Source organism: Capra hircus, chromosome 5 (assembly GCF_001704415.2).
Source record: "Capra hircus breed San Clemente chromosome 5, ASM170441v1, whole genome shotgun sequence".
In the NCBI taxonomy this organism is placed as follows: domain Eukaryota; kingdom Metazoa; phylum Chordata; class Mammalia; order Artiodactyla; family Bovidae; genus Capra; species Capra hircus.
Window position 1 is genome coordinate 44,517,226 of NC_030812.1, and position 23,827 is coordinate 44,541,052.

The 23,827-nt window shown below is 37.2% G+C and overlaps 1 protein-coding gene across 2 annotated transcripts in view; it reads right to left on the reverse strand.

The window, feature by feature from the left end:
* The window catches only part of RAP1B (RAP1B, member of RAS oncogene family), a 47,335-nt gene continuing 33,780 nt past the window's right edge, over positions 10,273-23,827 (reverse strand). The window contains exons 2-8 of one of the 2 annotated variants that reach the window (XM_018047553.1): positions 20,664-20,745; positions 19,586-19,654; positions 18,315-18,371; positions 17,309-17,449; positions 15,186-15,329; positions 14,444-14,560; positions 10,273-12,332 (exon numbers count right to left, since the gene is read on the reverse strand). In XM_018047553.1, coding sequence (XP_017903042.1) covers positions 14,474-14,560; positions 15,186-15,329; positions 17,309-17,449; positions 18,315-18,371; positions 19,586-19,654; positions 20,664-20,720 — 555 coding nt within the window. In that variant the 5' untranslated portion in view covers positions 20,721-20,745 and the 3' untranslated portion in view covers positions 10,273-12,332; positions 14,444-14,473. 2 annotated transcript variants of the gene reach the window in all.

Below are 23,827 nucleotides of genomic sequence, written 5' to 3' on the forward strand. Positions count from 1 at the left end.
TAAGGAAAAGTTACTGAAGGAAATTAAAAGTGCTACTCTTTACTGCTGCTATGGAAAAAGTTGCAGTGAAACTACAGTGGAACTACTAAACCAGCCATAACATTCCCTTGAGCCAAAATCTAATCCACAGCAAAGCCCTCTGTTCAATTCTATGCAGGTTGAGAGGTGGGGAAACTGCAGAACGAAAGCTGGCACAAGTTGGTTCCTGAGATTTCAGAAGCCGCCTGCATAACATAAAGTGCAAGGTGACGCAGCAAGTGCTAATGTAGAACCTGCAGCAAATTACCCAGAAGATCTAGCTAAGATAATTAATGAAGGTGGCTACACTAAACAATAGATTATTGATGAGACAAAACAGTCTTCTGTTAGAAGATGCCATCTAGCACTTTCATATCTAGAGAGAAGTCAATGCTTGACTCCAAAGCTTTAAAGGACAGGCTGACTTTCTTGTTAGGGTCTAACATGACTAGCAACTTTAAGATGAAGCCAATGCTCATTTGCCATTCTGAAAATCCCAGGGCCTTTAAGAATTATGCTAAATCTACTATGAGTTAGCATAATTTAGTGGACTTCCCTGGTGGCTCAGACGGTAAAGCATCTGCCTACAATGCAGGAGACCTGGGTTCAATCCCTGTGTTGGGAAGATATCTTGGGGAAGGAAATGGTAACCCACTCCAGCATTCTTGCCTGGAAAATCCCATGGACAGAGGAACCTGGTAGGCTGCAGTCCATGGAGTCGCAAAGAGTCAGACACAACTGAGCAACTTCATTCACTCACTACTATGACTATGCACTATAAATAGAAAATTAAAGCCTGGATGACAGCACACCTGCTTACAACACAGTTTACTGAGATTTTCAGCCCACTGTTGAGATCTACTGTTCACAATAAAAGATTATTTCAAATTCAGTACTGCTCACTGACAATGCACCTGGTCATCCAGGAGCTCTGATGGAGATATACAAGGTGATTTATGTTGTTTTCATGCCTACTAACACAGTATCTGTATTACAGCCCATGGATCAAGAGGTAATTTTTACTTTCAACTTTTACTAAACAACTACATTTTGTAAGGCTATAACTGCCACACATAGTGATTTCTTTGATGGATGTGGGCAAATTAATTTGAAAATCTTCTGGAAAGAATTCACCTTTCTAGATGATATTAAGAATACACCTAATTCGAATGGCCATCATTAAAAAGTCTACAAATAACAAATGCTGGAGAGGGTGTAAAGAAAAGGAAACATTCTGGTACTTTGGTGGGAATGTAAATTGGTGCAGCCACTATGGAAAACTAGATGGAGGTTCCTTAAAAAACATAGAATTGCCCATATGATCCAGCAATCCCACTCCTGGGCACATACATAGACAAAACAATAATTGGAAAAGATACATGTACCCCTATGTTCAGAGCAGCACTATTTACAGTAGCTAAGACATGGAAGCAACCTAAATGTCCACTGACAGAATGGATAAAAATGTGGTGTGTACACACGCACACACACACACACACACACAGGATGGAACAGTGCCATTTGCAGCAACATGAATGGACCTCGAGATTAACATACTAGGTGAAATCAGAAAGACAAATACCATATGATATCACTTACATTGGAAATCTAACATATGACACAGATGAACTTATTTCTGAAACAGAAAATTCACAGAGAACAGATTTGTAGTTGCCAAGGGGTAGGGAGGTTGAGGAGGGTTGAATTGGGAGTCTGGGACTAGAAGATGCAATCTATTATATATAGAATGGATAAACAACAAGGTCTTATGCTATAGCATAGGCAATTATATTCAATATCCTATAATAAATCATAATGGGAAAAAAAACCCAAGAATATTTCTAATTCAGAAAGAGGTCAAAATATCAACAATAGGAACTTGGAAGAAGCTGACTCCAGCTCTCATGGAGGACTTTGAGGGGTTCAAGGTTTCAGTAGACGAAGTAAGTGCAGGTGTGGTGGAAGTAGCGAAAGAACGAGCACTAACTAGACGCAGAGCCTGAAGACGTGACGGAACTGTTGCAATCTCACACTAAAACTTCAGATGGATGAGGAGCCACTTATTATGGATCAACAGAGTGGTTTCTTGAAATGGAATCTATTCCTGGTTAAGATGCTGTGAAAATGCTGAAATGGCAACAAAGGATTTAGTATATTATGTAAACTTACTAGATAATGCAGCAGCAGGGTTTGAGACGACTGATTCCAATTTTGAAAGAAACTCTCCTGTGGGTTAAATACTACCAAACAGCACTGCATGCTACAGATAAGTTGTTCACGAAGGGAAGAGCTGACCCATGTGGCAAACCTCACTGTTGCCTTATTTTAAGAAACTGCCACAGCCGTTCTAGCTTTCAGAAAGTACTCCCCTGATCCATCAGCAGCCATTAACACCGAGGCAAGACTCCCCACCACCCAAAAGATTAGGATACGAAGAAGGCTTGAATGATGATTAACATCTTTTAGTAATAAAGTACTTTAAAATGAGGTTTGTAGTTTTTTTCCTTAAGATACGTTATTGTACACTTAGTACACTACAGTACAATTTTTACATGCATTGGGAAACCAAAAACACTTGTTGACTTCCATTACTGCAATATTCACTTTATTGCAATGGTCTGAATTAAACCTGCCAATAACTCTGAAGTGCGCCTGTAGCTGCTGCAGACATACATGGACCTGATACTAAGAAGAAGATGGTATTTCCAAAACTATCCTATCATTTCCTTAGAGCAGTAGCTAATTCCCCACCAAGTAGTATATGAAGAGACAAATATAAATTATGATACATCTAGAGAATGAATTACTGCTGGTCTATGAATGTGAGAGTTGGACTATAAAGAAAGCTGAGCGCTGAAGAATTGATGCTTCTGAACTGTGGTGCTGGAGAAGACTCTTAAGAGTCCCCTGGACTGCAAAGAGATCCAACCAGTCCATCCTAAAGGAGATCAGTCCTGGGTGTTCACTGGAAGAACTGATGTTGAAGCTGAAACTTCCAATACTTTGGCCACCTGATGCAAAGAGCGGACTCATTTGAAAAGACCCTGATGCTGGGAAAGATTGAGGGCAGGAGGAGAAGGGGATGACAAAGGATGAGATGGTTGGATGGCATCACCAACTCAATGGGCATGGGTTTGGGTGGACTCCCATAGTTGGTGATGGATAGGGAGGCCTGGTGTGCTGCGGTTCATGGGGTTGCAAAGAGTCACACAACTGAGTGACTGAACTGAACAGTGCCAAGACAAAAAGTGGGGTCACAGTCTTACTATTTTGCCATCGAAGATGCTGTATTCTCTGGCTATAGAAGGCTATTTGCTGCCTTCTCTGCCCTTATCTTTTTAAGAGCAATCCTTTGCTCTCCAATCCTTCTCTTCCCCACCCCATTTAGACCAGGTTTTCTTGTATTTCTCTATACTTAATCCTTATAATTTCATTCACTATGGTTTCAGTTGCCTCTTGTACACCAACGACTTCAAAGTCTGTTAAAATCATCTCTCCTCATGAGATACTCTTTAATTAAAAACATCTCACTTAAACTTTGTCATACCAAAAAGTTCTTTACTCATGCACTAAAAACAGAAATACCTTGCTGGCTTCTGTATTTTATCACCATTGATGTTCATCTCCAAATTGGCTAATATAATCCACTATGTCTGTCTTTCCTTCAGCCCCCACACCTAAGCCACTAACCAATTCTCCAATTATTCCTTTTAAAAACTTTTTGGGCTCCCTTTCTCACCACAGCTCCAGCCAATCACTTCATGCTTACAGATTCAAGCAGCATACACACTGGGTGGGTTGGCTCCAGCTCTAACATCACACTTCCTGAGCTATCTTTCACACAGCTGTCAAAACTTGTTCTTTAACCTAGATGTCCATTATCACACAGACAGATAAAGGAACTGTAGTACATATACACAGTGGAATATTACTCAGCCATTAAAAAGGAATCCATGAGTCAGTTCTAATGACACGGATGAACCCAGAATCCATTATAGAGTGAAGTCAGTCAGAAAGAGCAATACTGCATAGGAACCTGGAATGTTAAGTCCATGAATCAAGGAAAATTGGAAGTGATCAAACAGGAGATGGCAAATTTTAGCAATCAGTGAACTAAAATAGACTGGAATGGGTGAATTTAACTTAGATGACCATTATATCTACTACTGTGGGCAAGAATCCCTTAGAAGAAATGGAGTAGCCATCACAGTCAACCAGAGTCTGAAATGCAGTACTTGGATGCAATCTCAAAAACGAGAGAAAGATCTCTGTTCGTTTACAAGGCAAACCATTCACTATCACAGAAATCCAAGTCTATGCCCTGAGCAGTAATGCTGAAGAAACTGAATGGTTCTATGAAGACCTACAAGACCTTCTAGAACTAACACCCCAAGATGATGTCCTTTTCACTATAAGGGACTGGAATGCAAAAGTAGGGAGTTAAGAAATACCTGGAGTAACAGGCAAATTTGGCCTTGGAGTATAGAATAAAGCAAGGCAAAGGCTAATACAGTTTTGCCAAGAGAACGCACTGGTCATAGCAAACACCCTCTTCCAACAACACAAGAGAAGATTCTACACATGGACATCACTAGATGATCAATACCAAAATAAGATTGATTATATCCTTTGCACCCAAAGATGGAGCAGCTCTATACAGTCAGCAAAAGCAAGACCGGGAGCTGACTGTGGCTCAGATTATGAACTCCTTATTGCCAAATTCAGACTTAAACTGAAGAAAGTACGGAAAAACCACTAGATCATTGTTATGACATAAATCAAATCCTTTATGATTATACAGTGGAAGTGACAAATAGATTCAAGGGATTAGATTTGATAGAGTATCTGAAGAACTATGGATGGAGGTTCATGACATTGTACAGGAGACCATCCCCAAAAACAGAAATGCAAAAAGCCACAATGGTTGTCTGAGGAAGCCTTACAAATAGCTGAGAAGAGAGAGAAGTGAAAGGCAAAGGAGAAGAGGAAAGATATACCCATTTGAAAGCAGAGTTCCAAAGAACAGCAAGGAAGATAAGAAAGCCTTCCTCAGTGATCAATGCAAAGAAATAAAGGAAAACAATAGAATGGGAAACTCTAGAGATCTCTTCAAGAAAATTAGAGATACCACAGGAACTCTTCATGCAAAGACAGGCACAATAAAGGACACAAACGGTATGGACCTAACAGAAGCAGAGGATATTATGAAGAGGTGGCAAGAATACACAGAACCACCATAAAAAAAGATCTTCATGACCCAGATAATCACAATGGTGTGATCACTCACCTAGAGCCAGACATCTTGGAATACAAAGTCAAGTGGGCTTTGGAAAACATTACTACAAAGCTAGTGGAGGTGATGGAATTTCAGTTGAGCTATTTCAAATCCTAAAAGATGATGCTGTGCAAGTGCTGCACTCAAAATGCCAGCAAATTTGGAAAACTCAGCAGTGGCCAAAGGACCGCAAAGGTCAGTTTTCATTCCAACCTCAAAGAAAGGCAATGCCAAAGAATGCTCAAACTACCACACAATTGCACTCATCTCACAAGTTAGTAAAATAATACTTAAAATTCCTCCGAGCCAGGCTTCAACAGTACGTGAACCGTGAACTCCCTGATGTTCAAGCTGGATTAAGAAAAGGCAGAGGAACCAGAGATCAAATTGCCAATATCCGCTGGCTCATCGAAAAAGAGGGCTCCAGAAAAATATTTACTTCTAACTTACTGACTATGCCAAAGCCTTTGACTGTGTGGACAACAAACTGTGGAAAATTCTTCAAGAGATGGGACTACCAGATGACCTGACCTGCCTCCTGAGAAACCTGTATGCAGGTCACGAAGTAACAGTTAGAACTGGACATGAAACAACAGACTGGTTCCAAATTGGGAAAGGAGTATGTCAAGGCTGTATGTTGTCACCATGCTTATTTAACTTATATGCAGAGTACATCATGAGAAACGCTGGGCTGGATGAAGCACAAGCTGGAATCAAGAATTCTGCAAGAAATATTAATAACCTCAGAAATGCAGATGACACCACCCTTATGACAGAAAAGCGAAGAAGAACTAACGAGTCTCTTGTTGAAAGTGAAAGAGAGTGAAAAAGTTGGCTTAAAAGTCAACATTCAGGAAACTAAGATCATGGCATCTGATCCCATCACTTCATGGCAAATACATGGGGAAGCACTGGCAAAAGTGACACTTTATTTTCCTGGGCTCCAAAATCACTGCAGATGGTCACTGCAGCCATGGAATTAAGACGCTTGCTCCTTGGAAGAAAAGTTATGACCAACCTAGACAGCATATTAAAAAGCAGAGACATTACTTTGCCAACAAAGGTCCGTCTAGTCAAGGCTATGGTTTTTCCAGTGGTCATGTATGGACGTGAGAGTTTGACTACAGGGAAAACTGAGCACCAAAGAACCGATGCTTTTGAACTGTGGTGTTGGAGAAGACTCTTGAGAGTCCCAAGGACTGCAAGGAGATCCAACCAGTCAATCATAAAGGAAGTCAGTCCTGAATATTCATTGGAAGGACTTATGCTGAAGCGGAAACTCCAATATGTTGGCCATCTAATGTGAAGAACTGACTCATTCAGGCCCTGATGCAGGGCAAGACTGAAGGCGGGAAGAGAAGGGGACGACAGAGGATGAGATGGTTGGGTGGCATCACCGACTCAATGGACATGAGCTTGAATAAACTCTGGGAGTTGGTGATGGACAGGGAGGCCTTGCGTGCTGCAGTCCATGGGGTCACAAAGAGTCAGACACGACTGAGTGACTGAACTGAACTGAGTCAGAATGAGAAAAACAAATATTGTGTATTAATGTATATATAGAATCTGGAAAGATGGTATTGGTGAACCTATTTACAGGGCAAAAATGGCAATGCAGACATAGAGAACAGACTTATGGACATGAGCTAGCGGAAGGGTGGGCTGAATGAAGACAGTAATGGAAGGATATATACCACCATGTGTAAAACAGATAACCAATGAGACTCTGCTATATGACTCAGGGATTCAAACCAGGACTCTCAAAACCTAAAGGGGTAAGACATGGGAGGGACATTAAAAAGGGAGAGGACATATACACCTATGGCTGACTCATGTTGATATATGGCAAAGGCCAACACAATATTAATACTGTGAGGTGATTTTCCTTCAATTAAGTTTGAAAAAAAATACACTGCTTTCCTTTACTCCCATTTAGAACAGCAGAGCGGCTCTCTAGTAACTACCCATTCTGTACTGTACCTACTTTATCTCTCCCATTTCCAGTATGTAAAGACACTTATTTCTGTCTAGTTTTCCATCACTGGTTGATCTGCTCTGAGAATCTAACACTGACCTGAATAAAAGAGAAATATAAATCAACAGTCCATACATTTTAAAGCAAAATACAATTTTTTTTTTTACTGTTAGTCACTTGGATTAGTATGGATAATGGAGCATGAACTCTGTGGTTAGAAGTGAGGTACTGGATTTTTGCTTATTCTGACTGGCCTTCCCCACCACTGAAACATTAAGAACCTTGGCAACAGGGACTGGGTTTATTCTCTCATTTACTTTTTGCTACTCCACTCTCCTCTAAGCACAGTACCTTTCTTATTCAGAAGTTTGACAGTAACAGAATTTCCCCTTGTGAACTTAGTTCTCCCAGGGGACATAATAACACACTATAAATAGAAATTTGAATGAATAATAATGACAGATGACAAAAACACTGAAGGCTTTTGAAAACTCCTGTAACCTTTTGATGTAATTGAATACATTATTCATATTCAAATTTTGTAGAATCTGCATTATTTAGTTTTCAGGAAAAAAACCTGTGTTCTGACTCAAAACACTAAATATGGATAATTTTGCATTGAAGACATTGCATAAGGAAGATCAGGTTAAACTAAGTTTAACCTGCTTTTGTAAGGTGAAAAATCAGGTTTACTGTTTTGTAACACAACAAAAGAACAGTAAAAATTCCATACCCTTTCAGACAATTCTGCCAATAAATAATAAAACCTTTATACATATTAAATGATACTATACTTTCCTAAATCATTCAATTGTCCCAAATGAAAGTTCTGAGATAGTTTAACAAATTACCAACTGACCTTTGCTCATTTGATGACTCTCTCTCCCCCAGCAGAATCTAGGCTCTGTGAGGGCAGAACATCCCTGCTCTATCCACGCTAGCATAGTAAACCGTGCTTGGAACATAGTAAATATACCAAATGTGTTTGTTGATGCTTTTGATACAAAATTTGCGTAGAGAGCCCTAATTTTGGAAAAAACAAATCATTTGTAAGGTCAGTAATCTATAAGTGACCCAAAGGGTGTTAAGGGACCAAGTTCAGAGTATGTGCAACATATGGAATGCTTCTGCAGCACTTAGAAAACTGACCTATTTAGCAGTATTTTATTTCTACCTTTCAAAGATAAACTAATGTTAAGCCTACAAATTTAGTTGTTCCATTAACAAGTTTAGAGTTTTGACAATTATCATCAATATCATAACAAGGACTCATACATTCTTCTTTTAATGGTCAGTTAAAGGAACAGAAGTTTAGTTCTATTTTCAATCTATTTCACTTCTCTCATGCAGTCATAAAATACCAGATGTATGGATGCACTGTAACAAATTACAGAATAGATTAAAATTTTTTGAGTCTTATAAGTCACAATTTAAGGCTCATTGTTAGTTTGAGAGATAAAACTGCAAACACTGGTTTCCAAGACAAGGTCATAGGAGTATTAATTATAAAATACTAACAAACTCTACACTTCATGATTTTAAAGAGGCAGAATAATAGATGAGGATTAAATTCAGTGAAAACAGATAAACTAGAATAAAAAATGTTGCAGTAAAAAGTACTGATTCTAAGTTTGCTGCCCCACATCTAAAGATGAGATGACTTTAAAAAAGGAAACATTTTCATAAATAGAGACTTTAAAACTTCCTACTCATAATATCCACATGTGGTAAAGACTATACATTTAAGAAAAAGAACTGAATCAACATGAAAGTTAAAACAGGGTTTTTACACTTTTCAGAATAAAGTGAAATACCACTGTTTTCTCTAAAAACTTAAACCTTTCTCCAAGTATCCTTGGGGACATGAAAAAGAACTCAAATTTTTTGACTTATTTTAGTAACCCCGCCCCTCCGCTACACACCATTTAAGCACCAGAAAAGTCCATGATTTGCATTCCTAAGCTGCAGTTATTTTGTATGGGAGACAAATGGTGCATTTGCCAAACCCCAGCCCTATTTCTGTTAGCAAGATGCAAAATAAGAAACAACACAAATACTGACTTGGAGGATGACACTGGCCAAGTACTTCACTCTCTCTGTGCACGCATGCTAAGTCGCCTCAGTTGTGTCCGACTGTGAATCCATGGACTGTGGCCCACCAGGCTCCTCTGTCCATGGCATTCTCCAGGTAAGAATACTGGAGTCGGTTGCCATGTCCTTCTCCAGGGCATCTTCCCAACCCAGGGATCGAACCCGCATCTCTTATGTTGCAGGGTTTTTACCACTAGCACCACCTGGGAAGCCCCTTTAAAGCCTATGAAATAGATGTTACTAACATTCTGTTTTACAGATAAAGCAACTGAGGAACCTACCCAGGCTTACATGCTGGAGGTGGCAGAGCAGGGATTAGAAATCCAGGAAATATGGTTCCAGAGCCCATGTTCTTATTCACTATAGTAAACTGTCCACTCTGTACCCCTAACCCTTATCTATAATTAATGTACTGGTTCCCATCAGATCGACAGTTCTCAACTGGGGCAATCTTGCCCTTCAATACCCCTCTCCCTCTTCCCTGAATCTAACTTAAGGACACCTGGCAATATCTGGAGATAATTCTGATTGTTTCAACTTGGGGGTGGTATTACATTCAGTGGGTAGAGTCTAGAGATGGTGTTAAAAATCCCATAATATGAGAGGAAAACTCATTATCTAGCACACAGCATTTAGAGTGCTGAGGCTGAAAAACCCTAAATGGAGTATAAATTCTAGGAGGGCAGGGTTCTAAGTTGATCTTGGTTGCTGTTCTATCATCAGATATAGAAATTACTTAAGTTTATCTGTTGACTATTTATCTGTTTTTAAGAGCCTAGAATTCAGCCTGGCACATAGCTGGTAGGCAACAAACATTTATTAAGGTACCTGAATTAATGGTGGTGCCCCCCAAAAGGACCAAAGAGATATAACAGGACATAACAAATTGAAGTGATTTCAATGCTCCACAATGCCACTTTTTTCAGATTTAATTTTCTCCCAACGACTATAAATAAAAACAATTCTGCCAAAACAAGTGGGTTAAGTGGGATTTCTGAGAGAACAACATTTTTTTCTTAAGATACATTGAACCTTTAAATACATGGAACTCTGTGAGTTAAATAGGTAAGGAATAAGATTTCTTTCTTTTTAAAATAAAAGCTTCTAAATGTCTCATTCAAATACCAAGTATCTAAGGGATTAACAGACATCCCTAAATTAGATGGTATTACTAATTAACTGCTGATATTCTCCAGCGGCTGGAAAATATTTTGAGAAAGTTTAAGATTCATTTACAGATTTCAAAAAAGAACAGAAATTACAGCACATCTGAGACAAAGACCCATTATATAAAAAGTAGTACTTGAGTCCACTTGATTAAAAGACTTTTATGACCATAAGTGTAACTGCATCCTCTAGTTTAAAAAAATCTGTAAGTGTAACACCTGCTGAACTATTTTCAATTCTTCCTCCTATACCTCAAAGAGCTACTGAACACTACCCAGAAGGCATACGTTCGTAAGTAATATTGCTTGATTTACAGAACTCTTTCCAAAGGAAAAATTCAAAAGATGGTTATGTGGATATTCAAACAATACTAAGAAAAATACCTGACATTTTTCTCTCATCATTTCTGTAATTAATAAATGAGTCTGGCTTGCCCAAACGTTAAATTATGAAACCACACTATGCAAAACGCACCTATCACATTTAAAAAGAAGTTAAACCCATATTTATTTAACTAGCACTGTTAAACATTACACAAAACACATTCAAGTGGCAAGTAATTATAATGCAAGCCCTTGCATGGCAATCCAAATTTATTGAACTACTGATGCTAAGTTATACAAAATTGCACCACTTTAATTAAGGCTTTTAGTTTACATTTGGCCACCTCAGAAGTAGTTGTAACATTAGGTTGGTCAATTTAAATACTGTGGCTCCCTGTTGGATAGACACACAATCTTTACACCCAAACGTTAATGCATACAAAGCAACAAGGCATTGTTAAATAAAACAGCAATAGTTACTGCAACTTAGGCCTTGTGACCAATTACACATGATTAAAATTACTTCCCACATTCACATCCACAGTACTCTTCCACCATTTAACATCTCAACCAAAACGTTACACATGGGAAACAATCACTAACAGGCAAAAATACTAAACCTGTATATTTGGTATTGCAAATACACTTATGCATGAGCAAGCAGGGGATTCACAGTGAGAATCTACAGCTGCAGAAGCCTGAAAATGATTTACAAAAATTGTTAAATCATTAAAAAATTGTTTGAAAATATACACTTCTTGTTGTAGACCCCCACTGTACACACAACTATAAACATTGTTCCCTATGTAAACAAAAAAGGAAACATATAATAAAAGATTTGAAAAGTCTGGACATTTCCTTCCCAACAGATATTAAAGGCAACGTCTTTAATCTAAGACATTATACCGAAAGGACTATCATATTTTAAAGACAAGATCACTGTCTCCACAGGTTTTTTAAAAATTAAAAAAACTATATAGCTGTGTTAATCAAAGCGCTTATTTGTACAATACAATGATAATGACCTTGAATTTCTTAAAAAAAATTACAATAAGCTACAAGTATCAAAGAAGCAAAGTTATCTGGAGTAGTCTATATAGGAGCTCTTTGGACTTTCTTTTATTATGCTAAAATAGTGGTGCTTTTAGGATTTACATTATTGTACTCTCCAATACAAAGTATGGGGTGTGTTAAAGTATACAGTACACCATTTTCATACATGTACAACATTGGTGGATGAAAAATGTCTCTTAGCAGTAATACTGGATTGTAGCCTCTGGTTTTACCAGCTGCATACTCTAGGACTATTATATAAGTAAAAATCTCTCTGTGATACTGGAAAGTGATTAGAATGTGCAAACTGATGTAGTAGTTTTCATCCGCCTCTTACAGGGTACCACCACAGAAAGTCCATTTAAGATGTTGGTAGGTTTAACAAAGTTGGAATGCTGGCACTGTTGAATTGGGCAACAGTTCTTCAGACCTGTCAAAAGGAGAAAATTAATTGAAAACACAGGTTGTAAACAGCACACTAAAGATCAAAAGGACATATTAATACAACAGTGCTAAAGTATCAGAAATAAATATAATACAGGTTCCTATCCTCATCATTGCATTATGACCATGTACTATGATTCACAGCAAAGCACGGGTAGATATATTCTGCTGCCTTCCTGAAAGGCACTCAAGTGAAAGCTGAATGTACTTAAACGCAAATTTCTTTGTATTACCTCCCAGAGATTAAAAGCAGGAAAACTAAAAACAAAAACAAAACCCCATATTAAAATTTTACATCAAGTCAACTTGACTAGAATCAAACAGGCAGCAATACTACCAACATGGCTGGCCTATGAGAGGGTTTATAATCCTAGAATTACATCGTGAGTACAGAATGCACATCTGACCAAGCTTTCCAAGACTTCTCTTCCCTACTCTTTCAGCAAGCGGCTAAAAAGCTGGTGTAGAGAAGTCAATAAAGCAAATTTATTTCATGAAGGCTCTCTACAGTTGGCAGTTATATAGATTTTTAATTCTATAAAACAGATCCTACTTACTTTAAGAGAAATGTCAGAAAAGGCTGTTATTACACTAAAATCTTATCTAAACTTAAAAGGGTAAAATCAGAATTCATCAGTCTGTCATTTATTTATTTACTTTGGATGATTTTCTGTACATACGCCTGGGCTAAAAAAAATACTTCCTTTTTATATTGGTTTTCTGGGAATCAGACTTGCTCCAGAATGTTAATATAGATATGGCTGATGAAATAATTTCCACAAATGCTTTGAACTTTAAGCCCTCGTTTACAGACTGAACGAGTTTCCTAAGTTTTCTAAATCTTAGCAGACTGAATGGAGCAAACTGGAAAGGACAGATGGCAGAGTGAGCTCAGGCACAAGTGTGCTGTTAAGAATGGCCAAGTGGTTGGAAAGGAGAGGATATAAAAAATGAAAAGTTGTATCTCTAAGCACTAAGTCGTAAGTGGAGAGTAGGCACAAAACTCTAGAAAACTACAGAATCAGAGTACTATGGTTGTACAGGGTCATTTAACATGGGAAGAAGCAGAGCTAGTCCAAAGTTCCCAACGGCAAGAATACAGTAGAAAAATACGGCTTAATGATACTTGGCAAACAGCAGCTAACAGATGAGGGTTTACCACGTGCCAGGTACTGAACTAACTGCTTTGAAAGTATTAACTCATTTGATATAACTGTTTTCAAAAACTATGTTATACTGATGTTTGCTCAATTTTCCTTTGTGGTCTCATCTCAAGATTGCATCCATGGTTCTCTCTGCCCAAGAACTCTTTACCCTCTAATTTCTACTTATCCATCAGATTTCAACTTAGATGCTCTCACTCTGAGACTTTCCCTGAATCCATAGTTCACATCTGACTGGTTTGGTGCCCCAATTAAATACTCTTGATAGTACCCATAACAGCATAGTGACTAATTATGGACTTAGGTAATCAGTTCAGAGTTCAAATTCTGAGCCATGTACTCAGATCATTAGATTCAATTCTGACTCTGCTACTCACTAACTATAGGGATTGAACAATCTTTCTGTGCCTCAGTTCACTCATCTGTAATATGGGAATTATAATAATTCTGCCACACAGAATTGTTCTGAGAATTCAACTAACATATAGGCAGTACTTTGTCTGCTACATGATGTCAGGGGTTTTAATTATCAGTACCATGCTGCATTTATTCCGCCAACAGCATTTATAATATTTTGCAATGGTTTGTCTGACTTTTACACTAGACCTTTATTAGCTTAAGGCAACAAAGAAGAGAACAGAGAAGATTGGTTTTGATCATCACTATGTTGCCAGCACAAACCAGTGACTCACTGAGACGTGAGTATATACTGGATAAACTCATTTAGAATACTTATGTGGAATACCTTACTTCTCATGATCATATATAAGTGAAATAATTATTTCAATTACTAGGATATCATATTAACTCGTAAGACGTAACCATTTGTTTTCTACAACAGAAAACTCTATACTTGCTTTTTTGACCTTTAATAAAGTTGAGGTTAAAAATTAGAGGAAACAAACAAAACAGAAGAAAGGATAAATTAACATACCTGGCTCAGAGCTACAATGCATTTAGTATATTAAAGCAGCTGACATGACGACTTTTTGCGGGCCTTCCCAGGCACTGGAGTTTTTCTGTTAATTTGTCGCACTAGGTCATAAAAGATCTGCAAACATTTATTAATTTTTTATTTTCAATTGCAGGGAAACCGCCCCCCCACCCAAACTACAAGTGAAAGAGTACAATGAAAAAATTGAACTTTCCATAACTCTTCTCCAGAAAGCAAATATTCTGTTCATTTAAGGAACGAGAGTAAAGCCAGGTATTCTTGTAATTGTCAAGTGCTTTTCTGTTTATTTTTTGGGAGGGCTAACATCATTCTCCCTAAAGTAAATACTGAGTAGCTGCAGAAACCTTAGTTTAGTCAGAACATTTATCATCATCCAGAGAGAACAATCCTTTACTCTTCTTTGACTCTATGTATTCTTATTCTACAACATAATTTTAAGTTCCTCTTGAATTTGTCTTCATCTTTTACATACCATTGTTCACACATCTGAGGATTAAATCTGTCTTCCCCACCCCTATTCTTTTCCATTTAATCTTATTTCATTTTATGGTAAATTCTACTGTACCACCAGTGTTTAATAAAAGAGGCTCAAATAGTATTATTGCTTGTTAGCATGCTAATTAACATATTTAATTAACTTGGGGCTGTGTTAATACACACTCATTACTTTCCATTAATTCTGAAAGCTAAATTCCAAATCAAGAGTTCTATTATACCATACCTCATTAACATTTATTTTTGATTTTGCAGAGGATTCTAAGAATGCACAGTTGTTCCACTGTCGTGCTAGATTTTGACCTTGTTCCTTTCCTACAACTCTTTCATCTTCCAAGTCACACTTATTACCAACCAGAATCATCGGAACCTAAACGGGTAAAAACAAATAAGTAAACAAATATGCTACATAAATTCAAATCAAAATTCTAAGAGTCAACCATAAGGATTAGTTTTTATTTTATGCCAAAGAAAAACACTAAATTAATAAGGTGTGCTAAAACTGACAGTTAAATATAAAAGCATTAGCAATTAACTTAAGAACTTGTCACATAAATTTTTTAGAAAACTAGCTATGATCTACTTATAAAAGAGGGAGGAAAAACCATGAAAATTGTATCAAAACAGACTTTTATTTTAGGCATCCTGAGCAGCATGCAGGATCTTAGCTCCCTGATCAGGGACTGAAGCCATGCCCTGGCAGTGGAAGCACAGACATAATCACTGGACTGCCAGGGAAGTTCCTCACAATGAACTAATTATAGCTTATAGTAAGAAAACACAAAACCTTTTTAAAAAGAAAATGCAAAAGGAAATTTCATAAAAAGTCAACATATTCCAAAATTTTAAAGTGTTTCTCCAAGGGACATAAATAAATATCAGATTTTCTGGTTTCTTAACAAGTATTTATCAAATAAGTCACTCTCAATTTTATAACACAAAAAAAGGAGAAATTTAGAAGGTAGATAAAATTTAAGGTAGAATTTTTAGCTTTTCATATAGTCTATATTAAAAGTCAAAAATTAAAATCATCTTAATTTACTAAACATCTAGACCATATGAATCATGTTTTTGGACACTACAGGAAAAATAATCCTTATTCTGTAAAACTCCTATTAATCCTTTAGACATTGGCTCTCTAAAGAAGTTTTGGAAAAAATCCAAACTAGAAAATCAAGATTTGTGGCTTTTTAAGGAACAGATATACAGTATTATACTAGTAAATACCTGTTTAATGTAACTGATAGAAAACCTACAGTAGTTACCAGAGACACTGGTAAACAGCTTTACCAACTAAAGCTGCTAAACTAAAGTATGTTAAAGAAAGAAAAGGAAGTCTCTTAGTCGTACCCAACTCTTTGCAATCCCACGAACAGTAGCCTGCATCAAGCTCCTCCGTCCATGGGATTTTCCAGGCAAGAGTACTGGAGTGGATTGCCATTCCCTTCTCCAGGGAATCTTCCCGACCCAGGGATCGAACCCAAGTCTCCGGCATTGTAGATAGACGCTTTACCGTCTGAGCCACCAGGGAAGCCCTAAGTATGTTAAGGTCCCCCCAAAGGCGTCCTTCAGAAGGCAAGGAAATGTGGATATTTCTAACAGGTGCTCTCAAGCTCTCGAAATAGTTGCTATAATTAAACTATACATAGTACAGTGCTTCTTAAAAGTATGATGCCCAGACCAGCAGCACCAATACCATCTGGAAATATGTTAGAAATGCAAATTTCTGAGCCCTATTCCAGACCTACTGAATCAGAAACTCTCGGAGTGGGACCTGGCAATCTGTTTTAACTAGCTTTACAGGTGATTCTGATGCAAGATGAATTTATATACATAGCGTGACGAGGAATTTAAAAAATCCTTTTGTAGTTTCCTACAGGGTTAAACTCCATTATGGTGTACTTGGAAGGGGCATGTTACTTAACATTAGAATTGAATATATTTGTTGGCTTTCTTGCTCCTTCTGTCATAACTGCTTGAGATGTGTTCATGTGTTGTTCTGATTCCTATTAAAAAGGCTCTTAAATCTACCAGAACGTCATCTGCTCTACTATAATATTTGCCACCGACACCTCTCCCCCTTCTCCACCAAACACAAGATTCAAAAATATGAAGGGAAAAAAACAGGAAGGGTATAAATTTTATTTTACACAGGAGGAAGGTATTTCTCACTTTTTACATTTTATACAGTGTTAAAGGTATGTTTTTCGCTTTCAAAGAAAAAGCTTTTGAAAAACAAACTCCTCAAAATAGATGAAGTTTAAATTGGATTTAAATTCAAACTTTTAAATCGGATATCACCACAATAAGTGTTTGAAAGAAAATGTAGTTATTATGAAGCCAGCTTACATCATCCGTGTCTTTAACTCGAAGAATCTGTTCTCTCAGATCTTGTAAATCATTAAATGTGGACTGTGCTGTGATGGAATAAACTAATGCAAAGCCTTGTCCATTTTTCATGTACAAATCCCTCATTGCTGTGAATTGTTCCTACAGTTGAAAGAAAGAATCATTAAAAAAAAATAATGTTTTGACAGTTAATTTGACAATTTTCAAAGTCTATAATTAGAGCTCAAAGAAGAATGTAGTAGTGTTATGTAACATCTCTTAAAACTGTAGTCCGTGGCTATTTGAAAAATTGGTATTTCAAGAAATAAGTGTTTTGTTTAAAAATATACACCAGAGCAGGCTTATGTGCAGTAAATGCACTGAAGTGGAAACGTCCCATCTTCAAACGCTGCTTGAAGGCAGCTTTTCAAGCCACCATACGGAAGGCACCCAAATCGAATCACCATTACTCACAGCTAGCTCATAATGCTCCAGCTCTCCGAGGTCCACCAGCAAGTTACCTACATGGTGCCATTTTCCCCACACTTCCTCCTTCACTCGACTGTAAGCTTTTGAGTGTAAGAATACAAGCCACGACACATATCAGGTACTCAAACATTAGATGAATGAATACCACACATCCAGAGTAAATCTTCCCTTCACCTTCAGATACCATCAGATCTAGCTGTTCTGTAAATATATTGAAGGATGAAAGGTACTATTCAAAATACTTCACACAGTCACTGAGGAATCTCAGGTATTTCCCACATAATTTAATATATGGAAATATAGCCTAACTTTCTTTAAAAGTACTAGTGAAGCTATGAAAATTTTCATACAAATTTTCTACTTATTTCTTCAGTAAATAACCCATGCACACAAGAAAATAATTCAAGAGGATAAGGAAGACAGCTTTAAGACTTAATGCAAGCCTTACTGTTAAATAATGCTTGTCTGTAAGTATACCAGCATTTATAAGGCCAACACTGCACAAGCTGTGCATACACTTGGGTAGTGCTTTACATACCGTTCCTGCAGTATCCAAGATTTCAAGCATACACTGCTGTGCATCTACTTCAACTTGCTAGGGGGGAAATTAAGGTAGATCTTCATTTTTTTTCCTGTATATAAGACTACTTTAATATGTATAATATTAATATGATATTTAAAACAGACACAGATTATAGCAACTTTGATACTAATCTCAAGTAATACATGCTTTAACGAAACAGGAGAAAAAAATAGCTGGATAACTAACGTTTACTGACCCTCAAACTGCACCAAGTGCAAAAACCATGAGTTCTCAATTTAATATAAAGATATCTACAAGATATACAAGCTCCAATCTCAATGTGAATCACTCAGCACTTAATTCTGCAGAGGAAATAATTTCAAATCAGCTCAAAAAATTTTTATTTAATGCAGTAACAGTTCCAATAATGTCAGAAGTAACTATCTTTATCAATTCTGCCATACCTTAGATATACTTTCCTTTTGCTTATAACTACATCCCCTTCACTATATTGGAACAAAATTTTTGGTAGCAAGGAAGAAGAGCTATCAAATAAATTATATATCCCTGTACCCTTTAAACCTAACATTTCCTAGGAAAAAAAGATACAGATGCAGAAAAAAGAGTAATGCTGCCTCAGAGGTGGGGTCCAGAAAGGGTTTCTAGTTTTGGCAGACTGTGGACACAGAAGAGGAATGGAAACAGTGTCTGCACCGCAGCAAGGGCCAGGCTGGCTGCTTTAAGGTGGCGGGTAATTCTCTCCCTTGTAAATTAAAAATGTCTGCATATTAAGTTTTATTGTCACGTGTTACAGAAATGAACAATAAACTTTTCTACTATTATGAGCAGTGGAATTTTCTCAAGGAGTTGTAAATAGGAATTAGGGAGACTTTTGTACTTACATCTTTATATAAAAAGCAGGGAGCCTGAGAGTCATTCAGTCTTTGGTGGGCAGAAAGAGGGGAGAAACATGGAACTACCCACCTGAAGTGGATGTCTCAACTCTAAAGCCAAATTGTAACAAATTACAACTTGGGGGTCAGTGTAAACTTAAAATTCTTTGTGAGCAAGAAAGAAAGATAAAGCAAGAGTGATTAAGATTCTTGTAAGATGGTAAACATGCAATGCCAGGAAATAATCAGATGTGAGTTCTCCCCACTAATTTTATAAATTAACTCTGCTCCTCATCCTATACTCTATAGACAACATTTAATATTTATTAAGCTAAAAACAATAATTTATGTTTACAGTAAAATTGAAAGCAAAAGCCTTCTAAAGTAACATACCTTCCTATAAGAATCTTCTATCGTAGGATCATATTTTTCAACAAAAATTCCTTGAACAAACTGTACAGTCTGAAAAAAATTAACATACCATTATACTCCCTCAAAAAGAAAAATCCAAGTCTGTACATTCAAAAATATTAATTTCACATAAGTAGTTATACCACTGATAAAAAAAAAATAACCACAACTACCTTCGAACATAAGTATTTGGTGGGAAAATTACCTCAGAAAGCTTTATTTAAATATTAATAATCATAATGTTCCTTATTGGGTAGGTCTAAATTTAGAGCTTATATTTAAAAATTGTTAAATGGTTCCTATTTCAGTTTTAGGGCTTCAATGTGAATTTTAGTTAGAAAGTGGCTAATTATTTGGTGAACACACATATGTGCACACTCACAATGCCTCTCCATCACTTTGAATATGTTTACAAATGAAAACACAGTTCATATTCCATGGTACACACTTCTCAGTTTGATCCAAGCAAGTCAAATTCTGTGCTGGGTGTTTATGTGACAAACAAGTGGCAAAGTAAGATGGTCAGTCTATCTTGAGGTGGGGCTTTGCTAAACTCTGAACCATTCACCAAGTTATTTCCCCTAAGTTTCTCCCCTTCCTACCTACCATTGTCAAGTTGTGTCTTCTTTCTTACTTTACTATTTTTTGATATAAAAAACATGGTGGGACAGTCAAAGGTAAACTTTGAAAAAAGTTTTAAAAATATAGTTATTTAATTTTTATAACATAAAACTTATATTTTTTAAGCCAACTCACAATGAAATGGACCAATATTTATTTCTATCTTGCTCTGAAATGCAGACAGACATAGACTTGTATGTGCTCAAGTCCAAACTGGGCTTAAGTCCAAACTGTATTCTGGTCTGGAACCCATGTTCCAGAGAGAATATGATCTACCCAGATACAACTAAAAGTTGTCTAAATTACAAGAAAAAATATCATATTACTTCTAAAATCAATGAGATTTCACCTTAACAAAAAAATAAGCAAAACCTAACACTCAACAGAAAAAGAACATGTCTTAAGTGTGAATAGCTTGGGTACAGTGAGAATGTCTTACCAGAGCAGATTTTCCAACGCCTCCCGAGCCAAGAACGACTAGCTTATACTCACGCATGGTGCAAACTTGTAAAAGCTAGTACCTTATTAAGAAAAAAAAAAAGAAAGAATTCTTAAGTAATATCTTTGCATTCATGTGCTTCTTATATAAATAAAACATTCATGCATTTATTTAAAATGACTACTATACCATACTAAGATGGAGCATTTCATAAACAAACTTAGTAAATAATGCTACTGGTAGGGCTCTTTATAAAACATCCGAAGAAAGAAATTGCAGAATTCTAGACATGATTCTTAGTCCTACTATATTCAGTTACTATAAAATACTCCATCAAGAAAAACGGGGGTGGGGGGAGAGGACTGAAAAACTGCATTAAGGGGCATTCTATTGGCTAAAAGACGGCAGTGATAAACATGTTATCTCCTTTTCTGAACCACTTGTAATCCTGAATCACAAGTAGTTGAGGTCTACTAAGTACAAGGATATCCCCAATGAACAGCAAATAAAATTCCTGCCCTCAACTGAGCTAACTTTCTGGTAAAGATGAACAGTATAGAGGAGGGATTTGCAAACAAATCCAACTCCCTGTTTTTGCACATAAAGCTTCACTGAAATACAGCCACATCCATTCATTTGTATTGTCTGTGGCTGCTGTCTTGTAATGGCAGAGTTAAGTCCTTATAACAGAAGCTATCTGATCCACAGATACTATTACTAAATACTTACTATTAATATGAAGCATTCACAGAAAAAACTTGCTGGCCTCTGAGATACATAAATGGTAAATGAGTTAGCAGAGAAAGCTGACCAAGTATCTATTACTGAAGTTTGTGTGCCTGTGTGTCTGAGAGAAGGTTGAGGGTGGTGTTTGGATGGGGTGGCAAAGAGACCAAAAACGGTCAGGAATCAAAAGTAAATCTCAAGAACGTGAGTGTCCAGACTGATAAATGTCTACTGAGTATTCAGTATGATGAAACAGGGAAAATCAAATAAACATAAAACCCCAAAGAAACAACCCATACCAAGGCTCATCATTTTAAAATTTTAGCTTACTACTGAGAGGGAAAGAAGATCTGCAAGTTTCCAGGATGGGGAATAACGTGAGAATACAAAGCTCCCACATTTCTAGAAAAAAAAAAATAATTTGCTAGTGGCTATGGTACAAAAGTAGCCACCAGACCAGGCTTTAAATCCTCTTCAATGAAGAGATGACAGTTCTTTACTTATAGTAACACAATACCAGGACTGGTCTGAACACATTTAACCCACCAATAACTATTTACTTTAGTGAATACACTTCTGTGACCAGCCTTTTATTGATATCTGCTTCCCTGGTACCTCAGATGGTAAAGCGTCTGCCTGCAATGAGGGAGACCCAGGTTCGATTCCTGGGTCAGGAAGATCCCCTGGAGAAGGAAATGGCAATCCACTCCAGCACTCTTGCCTGGAAAATCCCATGGACGGAGGAGTCTGGTAGGCTACAGACCATGGGGTTGCAAAGAGTCGGAGTTCTTTACTTATAGTAACACAATACCAGGACTGGTCTGAACACATTTAACCCACCAATAACCATTTACTTTAGTGAATATGCTTCTGTGACCAGCCTTTTATTGATAGCCTCTTACTTCTCAGTCAATTAAGAATGGACTCACTTTGACATATTTCTTTGTATTAAACCTCTTTATATGTTCTTTCTTTCTGGTCCATACTCTTGGAAGAAATCCTGTGTTTTATTCATCTGGTAGCTCAGATGGTAAAAGAATCTCCCAGCAATGCAGGAGACCTGGGTTCGATACCCTGGAGAAGGAAGTGGCAATCCACTCCAGTATTCTCGCCTGGAGAATTCCAAGGACAGAGGAGCCTGGAACAGGGCTACAGTCCATGGGGTTGCCAAAGGGTCGGACACGACTGAGCAACTAACTACTACTATATGCCATCCTTTTATTTCTCCTTAGGATGCCATGTTTAATACCAAGGATGACTTTTCAAAAACTTCTCCTTCACTTGTGCCTTTAAATACATGGATCACTTACTGTATTTTTCTCCATTCCTTAACTGGGGTGGGGGGGGGGGGGTAGGGGGCCCTGGAAGAGACCAAATTTAAAAAATACCAAAAAAGTCAGTTGCTAACTTTCCCACTTACTAGTTCCTATATTTTATTTCTAAACTTAGTGAACTTATCATTTCCATAGACTTCTCTCCAGTACTGGAACACTCCTTAACTTTTGTGAACTGCACAGTTCTTACCAGATATTTCATGAAAAAAGATATAAATAAAAGCTGAACCACCTTTCACTTTAAAGAATATCCCACATGGTAGTGCGCATTTAATTCATGACAAAAAAGTTGTTTTCTGTAAATGTGTAACTGGTCAGGTTTATTTCTTTTAATGTAAAGTCATTTAAAAATAGGATTACTTAGGTGGTAATTCTATTCAGCTCCATGTAGACATTATCCAACCACCCAGACCTACATTAATATTTGAGAAATATTTAAAAATAAACTTAGGACTCTAACGAAAGACATCTTCAAATTTGTGTTTCTGAACCCAGCTAGACGGAACATGGTAACTTTGGGGTCAATAATTTATTAAACAGCATCCCAAAGAGCAAATCAACTAACTTTAACACAAACAGACTTATTTCCCTGAATCTTTTATCCTTTAGGCAGCTGGGCTGTGCCACTTATTGATTCACTTCTTTGCAAGTGTCATAACTTAAAAAAAGAGAGAGAGACTTCAGTGAACACCCAGAAAAATGCCAACAATCAGCAACTGTCTAACTTAACTGATGCTGCTTTTACAGTTGATAATTAATTCATTCCTGCCTTTGAAAGTTTGTGGATCTCTGGACTTTGAAATTCCCTAAAGACTCTGTAAGACTAGTAGTCTGCTCAGATCAGGGCAGGCAATATGAGACCAGGGTAGCGTTTCCTTAAGTAATCAATAACTTCAGCTATTGAATGGTATTGCTCATTCTTTGATTGTCCACTTAAGATCCTCCTCTGGCATCATTCCAAAGGATGCCCTCAGACAAACAAGCGTACTGAATGGGCTGCCTGTGTCCAGCTTGTTTGTTCTTAGATTTTCGTATCACATGAGTCAGTAACAACAATGATGGGTGCTCCAATAAGTTCCTTGAGCTCACACTGTTAAATCTGTT